The sequence below is a fragment of the Marmota monax genome, unplaced genomic scaffold (genome assembly GCF_021218885.2).
Source record: "Marmota monax isolate L192 unplaced genomic scaffold, Marmota_monax_Labrador192_F-V1.1 WCK01_AAM20220418_F8-fsc00012, whole genome shotgun sequence".
Taxonomy (NCBI): Eukaryota; Metazoa; Chordata; class Mammalia; order Rodentia; family Sciuridae; genus Marmota; species Marmota monax.
In genome coordinates this window covers 35,743,480-35,756,784 of record NW_026695227.1, presented here as the reverse complement: position 1 = coordinate 35,756,784, position 13,305 = coordinate 35,743,480, and the positions used below count along the sequence as shown (strand labels likewise).

The 13,305-nt window shown below is 34.9% G+C and overlaps 1 protein-coding gene across 1 annotated transcript; it reads left to right on the top strand.

The window, feature by feature from the left end:
- The first annotated feature begins 2,322 nt into the window (after positions 1 to 2,322).
- On the top strand, positions 2,323 to 3,270 carry LOC124087285 (olfactory receptor 6C6). Its single transcript, XM_046436107.1, has one exon. The coding sequence runs from the start codon at positions 2,326 to 2,328 to the stop codon at positions 3,268 to 3,270; it is 945 nt and encodes a 314-aa protein (XP_046292063.1). The 5' UTR covers positions 2,323 to 2,325.
- Positions 3,271 to 13,305: the final 10,035 nt, after the last annotated feature.

Here is a 13,305-nt window from a genome sequence, read left to right as displayed (position 1 = left end):
AGTTTTAAGATCCATTCATGCTTTTAAATGTGGGTGTTTCATTCAATTGCATGTGTAAATTACTTTGGGATTTTCCATAGTTGCCCCAGACAGTGAATTTTTGGTGTTCCTATTAAATATTTTGTTGATTTTTCCTAATCATTTATGATACTCCTCAGGGATACTTTCTCTTCATTTTTTACTTAAACTACAGGGGGGCATTTTATTGACAATAATGAGTACTTTTGTAACACTGGTCCCCAGAGAAGAGTTTGTTTTAGTTTTATTTTAAGAGATTCCCTGGAGTTTATAGTAAGTAGAAAATGATGTTACTGTAACATTGTATCTCTTTCTTGGAAGAGTTATTTATATTTCAACAGTGATTTTATATTTCCCAGTTTTTATTTCATTTCAAAGAGCATGTATCCAATTGAGGTTTTGAATAATAGCAATCTCAATTATGAGAACAAAATTTCAAAAGTTAATCATATCTGGAAGGGAAGCTAAGTGCTTCTTAAAATTATTGACATCAAACTCCCAAGTTTCCAAATGCATGTGAATTTGAGGAAAGGTGGAAATTCTTTACTTTGCCTCTTTCCACAAAACTCATTGGTAATAAATCTTATTGGATAATAAAATATTATTATATAAACAAATTTAATTGTCACAGAAGGGAATGAATTTTAGCTCAAACTGCACTGTAGCTCAATAAAGGTAAGTCCACTATAATTTTAACTTAATTTCAAAATCAGAAAGCAAAGCAAATGAATAAGGGGTAACTCCCAACTTTATATACTGACAAGTAATATCTATTTTATTCACATACTGTTGATTCTGTTTTATTTTCTTTCTCTGCCATTTTTAATGAATTATTTGCATGGATGAAGTGATGTAGGAAAAAATATGGAGCAATTCTTCCTTAGAATTTGACATGGCATGGATCTAGAACACTCTATTAGAAAAACGTGTTTCAGAAATTATTGGACTAACTCCTAGAAAAGCTTGAAAATCAGAACAGGGCAAAAATGGGAATCTTAGATATAGCAATGACAGAAATATGCAATATTTTGGTAAAAGTCTGTGACCACTTAGTTGGTGAAGAATACAGGTGTTTAGTTTTTATGAAAAATTATTAAAACTACTCATTAATATCTGTTTCAGAAAATAACATTATGCATGAAAAATACTAGTGTTTTGTCCATATTAGTTTATAAAAGAAAAGCAATGTTGATACATGGAAAGAAAAGCAATAGTAATAAAACAAAGGCAAAAAAAAATAAAGATAAAACGCAGGATTTTAGTAACCCATTTCTTTTAAAAGTCCACAAATGATGCATATAATGAAGTAGATGGACATATTTAATCAAACAGAGGAATAGAATAATATAGAATTAAATAGAATTCCTATATGTAAAAAGGTTAAGAAATATTATTCTCTTCTTCATATTCAAAAGTGTTGTAAATAATATGGTGGAAGTAAAACAAAGCACCCAAATCACATAAATATGTAAAAGAGGATGTTTCAAAAGATTATCTAGGGCTGGGGCTGTGGCTCAGCAGTAGCGCGCTCGCCTAGCACATATGAGGCCCTGGGTTCCAATCCACAGCACCACATAAAAACAAATGAATAAAATAAAGATATTGTGTCCCACTGCAACTGAAAAATAAATAAATAAGATTATCTAAAAATAGGACCAAATATTGTTTATTAAAATATATAATTTATGCGATTTTATCATTTTTTTCCTATTGCTGGTAAAGGAATATTCACTTAAATTAAAAAAATACAAAAAAATTGATAAAACTAATAGAATATTATTGTAGAGAATATTTAAAGAAAAAAACAATAAAAGTAGATTTTTCAAGTATTAGAAATCTATAGAACTAAGTCACTACCATCACAGTAACTATAATATAAGCCTGATTTTGAAACATCAGTGATACGCATTCTAAAAACACAAACAAGCTTAGAACAATTTGTGCAGTTATGATAAAAGTAATGGAAAATTAATTTTAAATAATTAATATATAATTTAAATTATAAGTACAGGTAAGAGGTCATTTGGAAATAGTAAGCGCATATTTACAAAAATTATACATCTTTCAAATTCTGGAGAAAATTTGGATATTAAAGAAGGCAGACTAAAAGATATTTTGAATTAACCTATAGCATATAATTTTGTGTCATCTAATACTCTGGCTAAAAAAAAAATTCAAATGAATAAATTTGAGAATGTATATCCATCTCTGCTTTTGTATATGTGTGTGTTGTATGTGTTCTAATGCATATGTATTTAATTTTTGCTTCTTTTCCTATACAGATTTGATAAGGTTCACAAGAAAGAAATGAAGAACCAATCAATGGAAATAGAGTTCATTCTGTTAGGACTGACAGATGATCCACAATTGCAAATTGTGATTTTTCTGTTTCTATTTCTCAACTACTCATTGAGCCTAACAGGGAACTTAATAATTATTCTTCTCACTCTACTGGATCCCCGCCTCAAGACTCCCATGTATTTCTTTCTCCGTAATTTCTCCTTTTTGGAAATCATATTCACAACAGTGTGTATTCCCAGATTCTTGATAACCATTGTGAATGGAGACAAAACCATTTCTTATAATAACTGTGTAGCTCAATTATTTTTTATCCTTTTACTGGGAGTTACAGAGTTTTACCTCCTGGCTGCCATGTCCTATGACCGCTATGTCGCCATCTGCAAACCTCTGCATTACCCAGTCATTATGAACAGTAGAGTGTGCTACCTACTGGTGCTCAGCTCCTGGGCAACTGGATTCTTAATCATCTTTCCCCCTTTGGTCATGGGACTCAAGCTGGATTTCTGTGCTTCCAAAATCATTGATCACTTTATGTGTGAAACATCTCCTATCCTACTGATCTCTTGCACAGACACACATGTCCTTGAAATGATGTCGTTAGTCTTAGCTGTGCTGACACTTGCGATCACATTGGTATTAGTGATTCTCTCTTATGCTTGCATCGTTAGGACCATTCTGAAATTCCCTTCTGCACAGCAAAGGACCAAAGCTTTCTCCACCTGTACTTCCCACATGATTGTGGTCTCCATGACATATGGTAGCTGTATCTTTATGTATATAAAGCCATCCGCAAAAGAAAGAGTGACTGTATCCAAAGGTGTAGCTTTGCTGTATACCTCAATTGCCCCTTTACTAAATCCCTTTATCTATACTCTAAGGAACCAGCAGGTGAAAGAAGTCTTCTGGGATGTATTACACAAGATTTTGTGTTTCTCAAAAAACAAAATTTAAGAACCTCATACAAATTAGAACCTTACCTTAAAAACTAGAAAACCAGTTTCATACTTTTATCATGATCATGTTTTTCTACCTCATCAGTTACCTCATGAAGGAGATTCTCTTGAAAAGTCTTATCACTCTTGAACACCCTTCATTTTATTCTTTCACATAAAATATTCCTCTCTACTATGGTAACTTCCTTCAATCATTAAATCCAAGTTGTAACAAACATCTCCGTATAAACTATTAGACTCCCCAAAACATGACTTTGAACTTCACATAAGTGTAACTTGATGGATATGATTCGTTAATTAATTCAACATATTGTATAGTTATCTTGTTCCAGATATTGGGTAGAGTAAAATCCTTAGTTTTAAGAAGTTCTCATTACCGAAAGGTCACATGCATATAAACCAAATATTGCTACACAGTGTGTAATTAGTGTTATAATAAAGGTTTACAAAAATATTATGGCAGAGATAAGATTACTTCTGTGGAATTTAAAAGATAAGGTATCATGTCCAGAAGAAAGTAAAATCTCTGCTGAAAATAAAAATATGTGGAAGGAAAGAAGATTGAGGTATGAGTATGTGTAAATTACACAGGGGTTTAGATAACTATATGCATTTGGAGACATTATTAAGACTAATGGTTAAAATAGAGTTTTGAGATATTTTAAGTTGGTTTATTAAAAGTTTTACCAAACACTCTCTATGATGCTGCATAAATCATGCAAACTTTTCTTGACTTAGTTTCTCCATATGTAATGTAGGAGAAGTAAAAACCATTACCTCTCATTCAGCAAATACATGCTATTGGAGCTGCTTATCACTTAGTGAAAGATAACACTTTAAGTTTGTGAAGAATTCAAGAATATGCTATTTGATATGCTGATGTAAGTAAAGGCAACAATAATTAAAGAGGTGTAAAGATTACAACATAAAAGGACCTATTAGCCAAAATACTCTTTTGGAATTATATCTAATGAATCATTAATTTACGAATATTTTATAGTGATTACCTATATAGATTTAAATTGTAATTTCTTTTTTGTTTTCAAATGATGCATAAAATTTAAATATAATTATGGTGTATTCTCTGATATTCAATACATATACACACAATAATACTCAAATAAGGATATTTACTAACCCATGACTTCATACATTTCTCAGTTCTTAATGGTGTATATCAGGTTTTTATTCCTAGGGCTACTGGGTAAAAATATCAGCTGTAGTCAATACAGCCTTTATTTAATAAGCATTTCATACTATTTTGAAGTCATAGACTTTCTTGAAACTTCCAACTAAAGTCATTGAAAGAGTATGTAAGATGGAAATTTCAATATCCACCACTTTTATTTAGGGAGTTTGCCCTTGGAATTGAAATCCAGCATGGGATGTCTTAGAATCAGGAGACAATTGAGGGACCATTGTTTTAACCTGTTTATAAATTTTGAGGTTTAGTGGTGAACCCAACCTAATTCCATTTTAAGATTGGGAGCCATCTCATCACAAAGTCATGAAAAGTTAATTTCTGTTTTAGTATAAATTATTGTGATTTCTAAACCTGTTTGGAATTCCTGCCTGTACCTTGAACTCACCCATGCCTGGCTTTCCCTGACCAGATAACAACCCTCTCTGAAACCTCAGGAGTGCCTCATAAATTCTGATGTTGGGATCTGAATTTACTCCCTACCTTGAAATATTATGCCATGTAGATCATTAATCTACTATCTGCCTTTGTATTATGCTTGTCAAAATCCTGTTATCTGTAAGTTCTCAAAACACCCCCCTTTGCAACTTTTTGTACTATAAAACCATGTCCCTGGAAAGCTGGGGTCTGATCTCTAGAGTGGGATTTTGGGTGAGACAGTTGCTGGCCAACATTTATGTACACAAATACAAGCTTGCTTTAATTTGATTTAAAATTGGAGTCATTGGTCTTTTCTATGCATTAGGGGTTCAACATTAGTATATAAATGGATGGGTCTAGATTACAGGTAATAAAGAGAGAAACAATTATATATATTTGGTTATTTTCACAAATTAAAAGTTTAATTGTCTTTAATTTTTTTTTCTAAAAAGGCTTAATTAAACTTTTAGTGAAAATAATCAAATGGACATAGTTGGATTTAATTCACCATTTCCACCCCAAAAATGTACATTAAATTATTTTAATAAAGTTGTTTATAATTATCTAATAAATCTTTTCAGGCACACAGAAATTACCTAAATGAATAGTTATCCAAAGAACTGAAAAACCAGCCTCTACCTCAGAGCAAAGCCTGTCCAAGGAAGGGGGCATGACCCTTGTCCTTGGAAAGACCCACAGAGTACTCCTAGGCACATACCCACCCTGCTGAGTTGTTTATCTACAAATAACAGGAGAGATCTGCTGCTCCAGGTGTCCCTGACTCAGTCAGCCTAGGTAAGGACCCACAGCAACCCCCTAGCAATCACCAATCATCATGAGACAGGGAAAATATCTGGGATGCCAGATGACCCTCCCAGTAGTTTATGGTGGTTGATAACATGTTGGGAAACCATGTAGTTCAGCACATACTCCCCTTGAGGCTTAAACCAATCAGTTCAAATAAATCCCCTTCTTGTACTAACCAATCACCCTTTACCCAACTTGTTCCTGCCAGAGAATGTGCTAATCCTATTTTAGAATTGTTTTATGATTTTCCCGCGGTGTGTGATGATTTGCTAAGAAATGCTATAATGTATGTGAAGTCCCTGCCTTCCCCAAAGAGTGTATAAAACTGCTGCAAACCCTGGGCTCGGGGCCTCTCAGCATCACCAGTTGCTAGTTGCTGTTTGCGCATGGAGGACTGAGCTAGCTCCCAATAAACACCTCTTTGCTGCTTACATTGATCTTGGTCTCTGGTGGTCTTTTGGGGGGTCCGAATTTGAGCATAACAGAACCAGATATTTCAATCAAATAAAGACTCAAGTGAATCACTTGAAAAATGAACCAAGATAAAAAGGTGGATATTTTAGTATATTTTACTATTGCTTTAATTATTTTCTGCTGCATTTCTGACTTGATAAATATTAAGTTATAGCATGGGTTCTAATCATTTATTTCTTTCTATTTTTCAGACCTTTAATTTATCCACTTAGCCCAAAGGGAAATGTTGTTAGACTATGTTTTTCCTCAAACTTCCACATTCCTTTTTCTTACAGGCTCTCCCAATCCCTTACTTAAGTAAAGGTTTCCCAGGGTCCTGATTTACTGTAATAAACAACAATGGAAGCCATCCTTTAGAAATATTTGCACAATTTTAAACACATCTGTATATTTAAATATTCTCACCTGCATGTAAATGTCTCATAAAGCAAAAAAACAAAAACATACCCAACAACTTTTAGCTGAGCTTTAGGAATTATGCTACATGTTTTTAAACATAACTAATTACAAAAGGTCTAGTTTATTTATTTGGAATATTTTATTAACTTATGTATATAATAAAATCACAGAGCTTCCTGTCCTAGTGATACCGCTGGTTATGGGTGATGAGTTCTGCTTCCTCACATGTTTAAGTTTGAACATTAGAGAAGCACGCTGAGGCAAGCAAGCAGGGCTTATTTAAAAAGGGGTAACATAGACTTCTGGGAGGGAGCAGGGGATCATAACTGGTATACTGGTATCTCAAGAAGCAAGGTGTTCTGCCCTTTTATGTGTCCTAGGCTTTCTTTGTTCTCCTGCCCTCTTCTTCTTATTTCTCTCCTTCCTCCACAGGTGACTGGGCCCAGGAATGCTCAGTGGGATGGCCAAAAAAATGGGAAACAGGTGGGCTGAAGGGGGAAGGGCAGGAGGGAGCAGCCTAGGACACATTAACAACCTTAGAGATCCCTGTAGGGAGGGGCAATTCCTGGAACAGGTTACCTTGACAACAGGTTGGAGCTGGGACAGATTCTTGATAAGGATGGAGGAAGGGCTCTGAAGGAATTAACATTTCAATCCCTCAGGGGACAAGCTTTGGTTTGGGGGAATTGGACTATTTCATTTAGCAAGAGAGTCTCCAGATCTATCCATTTACATCCAAATTCCCAGGACATACTCAAAATTGGCCTGACTCATCTGACCTGACTTGATTTACCTATCTCTACTGACTGCCTGTCTAATTCTGGCTTCACTAGTATCCCTACACTTTGGAAGTTTCTCTCTACAGGACAGAATCCTCACTCTCAAATGAATCCTCACACTCAAATGAAAGTGTTCACATATCAGGCCCTGGGGCATAACTCACATTCCCTATAACTGTATCAAGGAATATTTCCAGGTAACTTGACTGGGAGATTTATATATCTGCATCCTTGGTAAATTTACTTCTTATTGTAATTTTCAATTGTATCTCCCAGGAGTGCCTTCCCAGTGTGAAAGTAGAAATATATGTGAACTCAGATCAATCATTGTTTGTCTCAGGCACTTTATTCCACAGTATACAGCAATTCTGGCAATGACAATTTCATTTTGAATTATAACAATTTTCATCGTGTCATGTCATCTAAAGAATTGATTTGCTTTCAAATTCTAATTTTATATGAATCTCATCTTTATTTTCTGAAATCTCAGTTTACATCTTTTTAAAATTGGGTCTACTTAGTTATAAATGAGAGCAGACTGTATTTTGATAAAATTTTATAAGGATAGAATATATCTTATGCTAATTAAGACCCTATTCTTGTGTATGGGCACAGTGGTGGAATTCACTTAGATATTTTAATATACGTATTTAGAAAAAATATGTTAGGTGTATTCTACTGTCTTTCCTATTCCTATCCCAACTCCCTTCCTTTCATTCCCCTTTGTCTAATCTACTGAACTTCTCTGCTTCCCTTCACTCATCTTCATTGTGCGTTAGCTTCCACACATCAGCAAAAACATTCAAGCTTTGACTTGGGGGAATTGGACTATTTCATTTAGCATGATAGTTTCCAGATCCATCCATTTACCAGCAAAAGTCATAGTCATTCTTTACAACTGAATAATACTCCATTGTGTATATATATATACCACATTTCCTTTTGAGAAACTGATGTGACTCCATTTTTGAAAACCCAGCTTCTACCTTAAGGCCTGTCCAAAGGGAAGGAGCACGACCCTTGTCCTTGGAAAAAGCCACAGAGCACTCCTAGGCACATAGCCACCCTGCTGAGTTGTTTGTCAGTAAATAACAGGAGAGATCTGAGGTGCCTGGTGTCCCTGACTCAGTTATGCTAGGTGAGGACCCATAGCAACCCCCTAGTAATCAATCAGCATGAGACAGGGAAAATACCTGAAATGCCAGGTGAACTCCCCCAGTAGTCTCAGTGGTTGATAATGTTATGCTCGAGTTCGGGACCCCCAAAAGACCACCAGAGACCAAGATCGATGTAAACAGCAAAGAGGTGTTTATTGGAGCTAGCTCGGTCCTCCACTCACACACAGCAACTAGTGACGCTGAGAGACCCCGAGCCCAGGGTTTGCAGCAGTTTTATACACTCTTTGGGGAAAGCAGGGACTTCACATACATCATAGCATTTCTTAGCAAATCATCACACACCGCGGGAAAATCATAAAACAACTCTAAAACAGAATTAGCACATTCACTGGCGGGAACAAGTTGGATAAGGGTGATTGGTTAGTACAAGAGGGGGATTCATTTGAACTGATTGGTTTAAGCCATGAGGGGAGTACATGGTGAACTACATGATTCCCAACATGTTATCAACCACCATAAACTACTAGGAAGGTCATCTGGAATCCCAGGTATTTTTTCTGTCTCATGCTGATTGGTGGATGCTAGGGGATTGCTATGGGTCCTCATCTTGCCTGACTGAGTCAGGGACACCTGGAGCAGAAGATCTCTCCTGTTATTTGTAGATAAACAACTCAGCAGGGTGGGTATGTGCCTAGGAGTACTCTGTGGGTCTTTCCAAGGACAAGTACCCCAGTCTGGCTGGGCACAAACTCATGAGTCACTCAAGCAGGAACAAACTTTATTTCCAAAACTCCCGCGAAATGCCATGCACGTGGCTTCTCCCAGGACACACTACACCAACAGGAAATCCCTCCTCCAGAATTCCCTCCTACCGCACTTCCCCAACCAATGGGAGTCCCATGAGAGCTCCAAAGTAGCAGGCAGAGGTGGACAGCAGGGGTCTAATCTCCAATTGAATGCACATCTTAACATAATCATTATCAACTCAATGGCTTGCTGGCATCACCTTTCAACCAAAAATGCCATGTGTCATTCCTACTTGGCTATGGCTCTCAGTAGACAAGGGTCATGCCCCCTTCCTTGGACAGGCTTTGCTCTGAGGTAGAGGCTGGTTTCTCAGATAACATGGTAGGAAACCATGTAGTTTAGCATGTACACCCCTCACAGATTAAACCAATCAGTTCAAATGAATCCCCCTCTTGAACTAACCAATCATCCTTACCAACTTGTTCCCACTAGTGAATGTGCTAATCAATGTTAAGAGTTGTTTTTTTTTACTTTCCCACCATATGAGATAATTTGTTGTGTGATATTGTGACACATAGAGTATCCTCAAAAACCTATAAAATCTCACTGAACAAAGGACTGGGGCTCACTCCTCAGGACTGATGCATAGGAAATGGTTGTGAGTCCAGGCTCAAGCCTGCAATAAAGACTCTTGTGTGATTGCAGCGGATTCTGCTCCTGGAGTTCTATTGGGGTCCCATGAATCTGGCATTACACTTTATTCATTCATCTGTTGATGGGCATCTAGGTTGGTTCCATAGCTTAGCTATTATGAATTGTGTTACTATAAATACTGATGTGGCTGTGTCATTATAGTAGGCCAATTTTAAATACTTTGGTTTTATGCTATGAAGTGGATCAATGGTAGTTCCATTCCTAGTTTTTGGAGGAATCTCCGTACTGCTTTCGAGAGGGGTTGCATCAATTTGCATTCCCCCCAAAAATGAATGAGTATTCCCTTTTTCTCACATCCTCTCCAACATTTATTGTTACTTGTATTCTTGATAATTGCCATTCTCTCTGGAGTGACATGGAATCTCTGTAGTTTTCCTTTGCATTTTCCTAATTGATAGAGATGTTGAACATTTTTTTTCATGTACTTGTAGATCATTTCTTCTTTTGAAAAGGGTATGCTTAGTTCTTTTGCCAATTTATTGATTGAGTTACTTGGGTTTTTTGTTGTTGTTGTTTAAAGTTTTTTGGTGTTGAGCTTTTTGAGTTCTTTGTATATCCTGGGAAATAATTTCCTATGTGAGGAGCAGGTAGCAAAGATTTTCTCTCATTCTATAAGCTCTCTCTTCATGCTTTTTGATTGTTTCCTTTGCTGTGAAGAGATTTTTTAGTTTGATGCCAATCCATGTATTGATTTTTTATTTATTGTGCTTTAGGACTCTTGTTAAGGAAGTCAGTTCCTGTGCCAATATGTGGAAGTGTTGGGCCTACATTTTTGTCTAGTATGTGCAGTGCTTCTGGTCCGATTCCTAGGTTCTTGATCCACTTAGAGATTATTTTTGTGTAGGGTGAGAAATGGAAGTTAACTTGAATGGAAGCATATTATGAAACAATATTTATGATAACTAGGCATATACTTGATGGCATTTAATAAATTAATTCTTGTAATTTCTTCTCAATCATAGTTTCAAATATACACCTTGAAAGTTAAAGAAACTTGTAAAATTTTGTAGTAAACTTTCTAAAAATCCTGAGCATAATTTTTCTTTTATAACCAAATATTGATTTTGAGAAGAAATGGTCACTGTATAGTCTCATAATTGCTGGTAAGGACAGAGTTGGTGAATTCTGTAGCTATGCCTTTGTTGATGCTACAGGTAGTTTAGTTTAAATCAGACCCCTGTACATATTCAGACAACACCTACCAGTTGAAAGAGAACGAAGTACAGAGGGGCTTTATATATCATAACATTATGTAGGTTTGAAAGTGCTTTCCACAAGAAATAAAATCTAGTTTTTTATAAAGTTTTTTTTTTTTTTAATCTTGGAACTATTAACATTTCCAACATGATAAATTTTTGTTCTCTATGGGTGTCTTTAAACAAATAATATCTGAAAAGAATGGCTATCCACATGATCAATAACTCATACCATATATGAAACTTAAATAAGTCATTACTATAAAAATAGTTATAGTTATGACTAAAGTAAAAAACTTACCGAGAAATACAAAACAGAAAATACATGTGATCTTGGGAAAATTGAAGTGTGAGTCATAAGGAAAAATAATTGATAAATATAAATAATCAATATTATGCTCCTCAAAACCCATTGTTTGTGAATGGAAATACAAGCCACAACATGGGAAATATATATGAAAATTGCATATTTGAAAAAGAATTTTATCTACAATACATAATGAATTCCAAAATATAATAAGAATGATAAAAAATAAAATGGGCACTTATTTAAGCAATGATTTTATCAAAGGAATTATACAATGGCAGGTGAGCATAAAAAGGATGATCAGCATCGCTGGCCTTTGGAGAATTGAAATTATAATTTCAATGAGATACATCTATATCCATTTTGGAATGGTTAAAGATAATATATATTTTTTTCAAAACAACGGTTGTTAAGAATGTGGAACCTGGGGCTGGGGATGTGGCTCAAGTGGTAGCGCCCTCTCCTGGCATGCGTGCGACCCGGGTTCTATCCTCAGCACCACATGGAAACAAAGATGTTGTGTCTGCCGAAAACTAAAAAATAAATATTAAAATCTCTCTCTCTCTCTCTCTCTCTCTCTCTCTCTTTCTTTCTTTCTTAAAAAAAAAAAGAATGTGGAACCACTGAAACTCTCACTCACTGCTATATTCCCAGATAGAATATATCACCATTTTAGAAAACAGTCCGGCACTTTATTAAAAAATCAAACATTGGATACAAAAAAAAAAAAAATCAAACATTTATCTAACATATAACCAAGCCATATAGTCATAGATATTTTCTCTGGAAAAATGAAAGCTTATGACTCCATAAGATTTTATAGTCAAACATTCATAGTAGCTTTACTGTAACCAACAACAAGACACAATCCTAACACCCATCAACAGATGTTATGATAATAAGTTATGGTACAGCAATGAAATGGAATCCTGGTAAGCAATCAGAAATAAAGTTTTCTATATATGAAGCAGTATGGATAAATATAAAAATAATTAGACTGTGTGAAAGAAACCTAGTTAAAAGTTAAAAATACTCTATCATTTTCTTCATACATTATTCCAGAAATTGGAAAGCAATTTATAGAGACATAAAGTGGATAAACCATTCCAGAAGAATGCTGAGACATGGTAAGAGGGATTACAATGTTGAATTAGGGATCTTTTGGTTTCAATGACTATCTTCATTACCTTGATGTGGTAATAATTCATCTTTATATAATTCATAGAAAATATGAAAGATTTTATACAATGAAGATTACCTTACACTTTAAACATAAGTGTTTTACAGTGCAGTATACCTTGATAAAGCTTTTAAAAATGTACTTAACAGAATTGACAATATGGTGAAAAAATACTGCATATAACTCTGTGGGTTTTGCCCATACAATCTAACCTATTTTCTAAAATTGTATTATTAACAAAAATATCTAATATTCTTTTGTATCAGGAGAGTTTCAATTAAAACCATTAGCAGATATAAGATTTGTTTCTCAAAAGACAGAGTCTTCTTCTCGGTCCTGGTTCTTTTCTGCCAAAAAACAAACAAACAAACAAACAAAACAATGTGTTAAATAATTCTAACCTGAGGATGTAACACAGAGATTCTTCTCAGGTAGCATGACTATAGGTCTGTACATTGAATATTTCAGCCAGATTCCAGCCAGAACGCATACATTTTTTTTTTGTACAGGTATTTTACCTATTAAATTGGTTTCTAACTTGGCTTCAGGAAGATGATAAAACCACATAATTTGTTCAATCCACATTCTTTATTTGTTTATAAGGTCAATACTTCTACTTCTTTGATGACCATCTTATTTGATAAGCTATACCCTGTATTTTGGACCCCTTTAACAACTCTTGAGGAATATG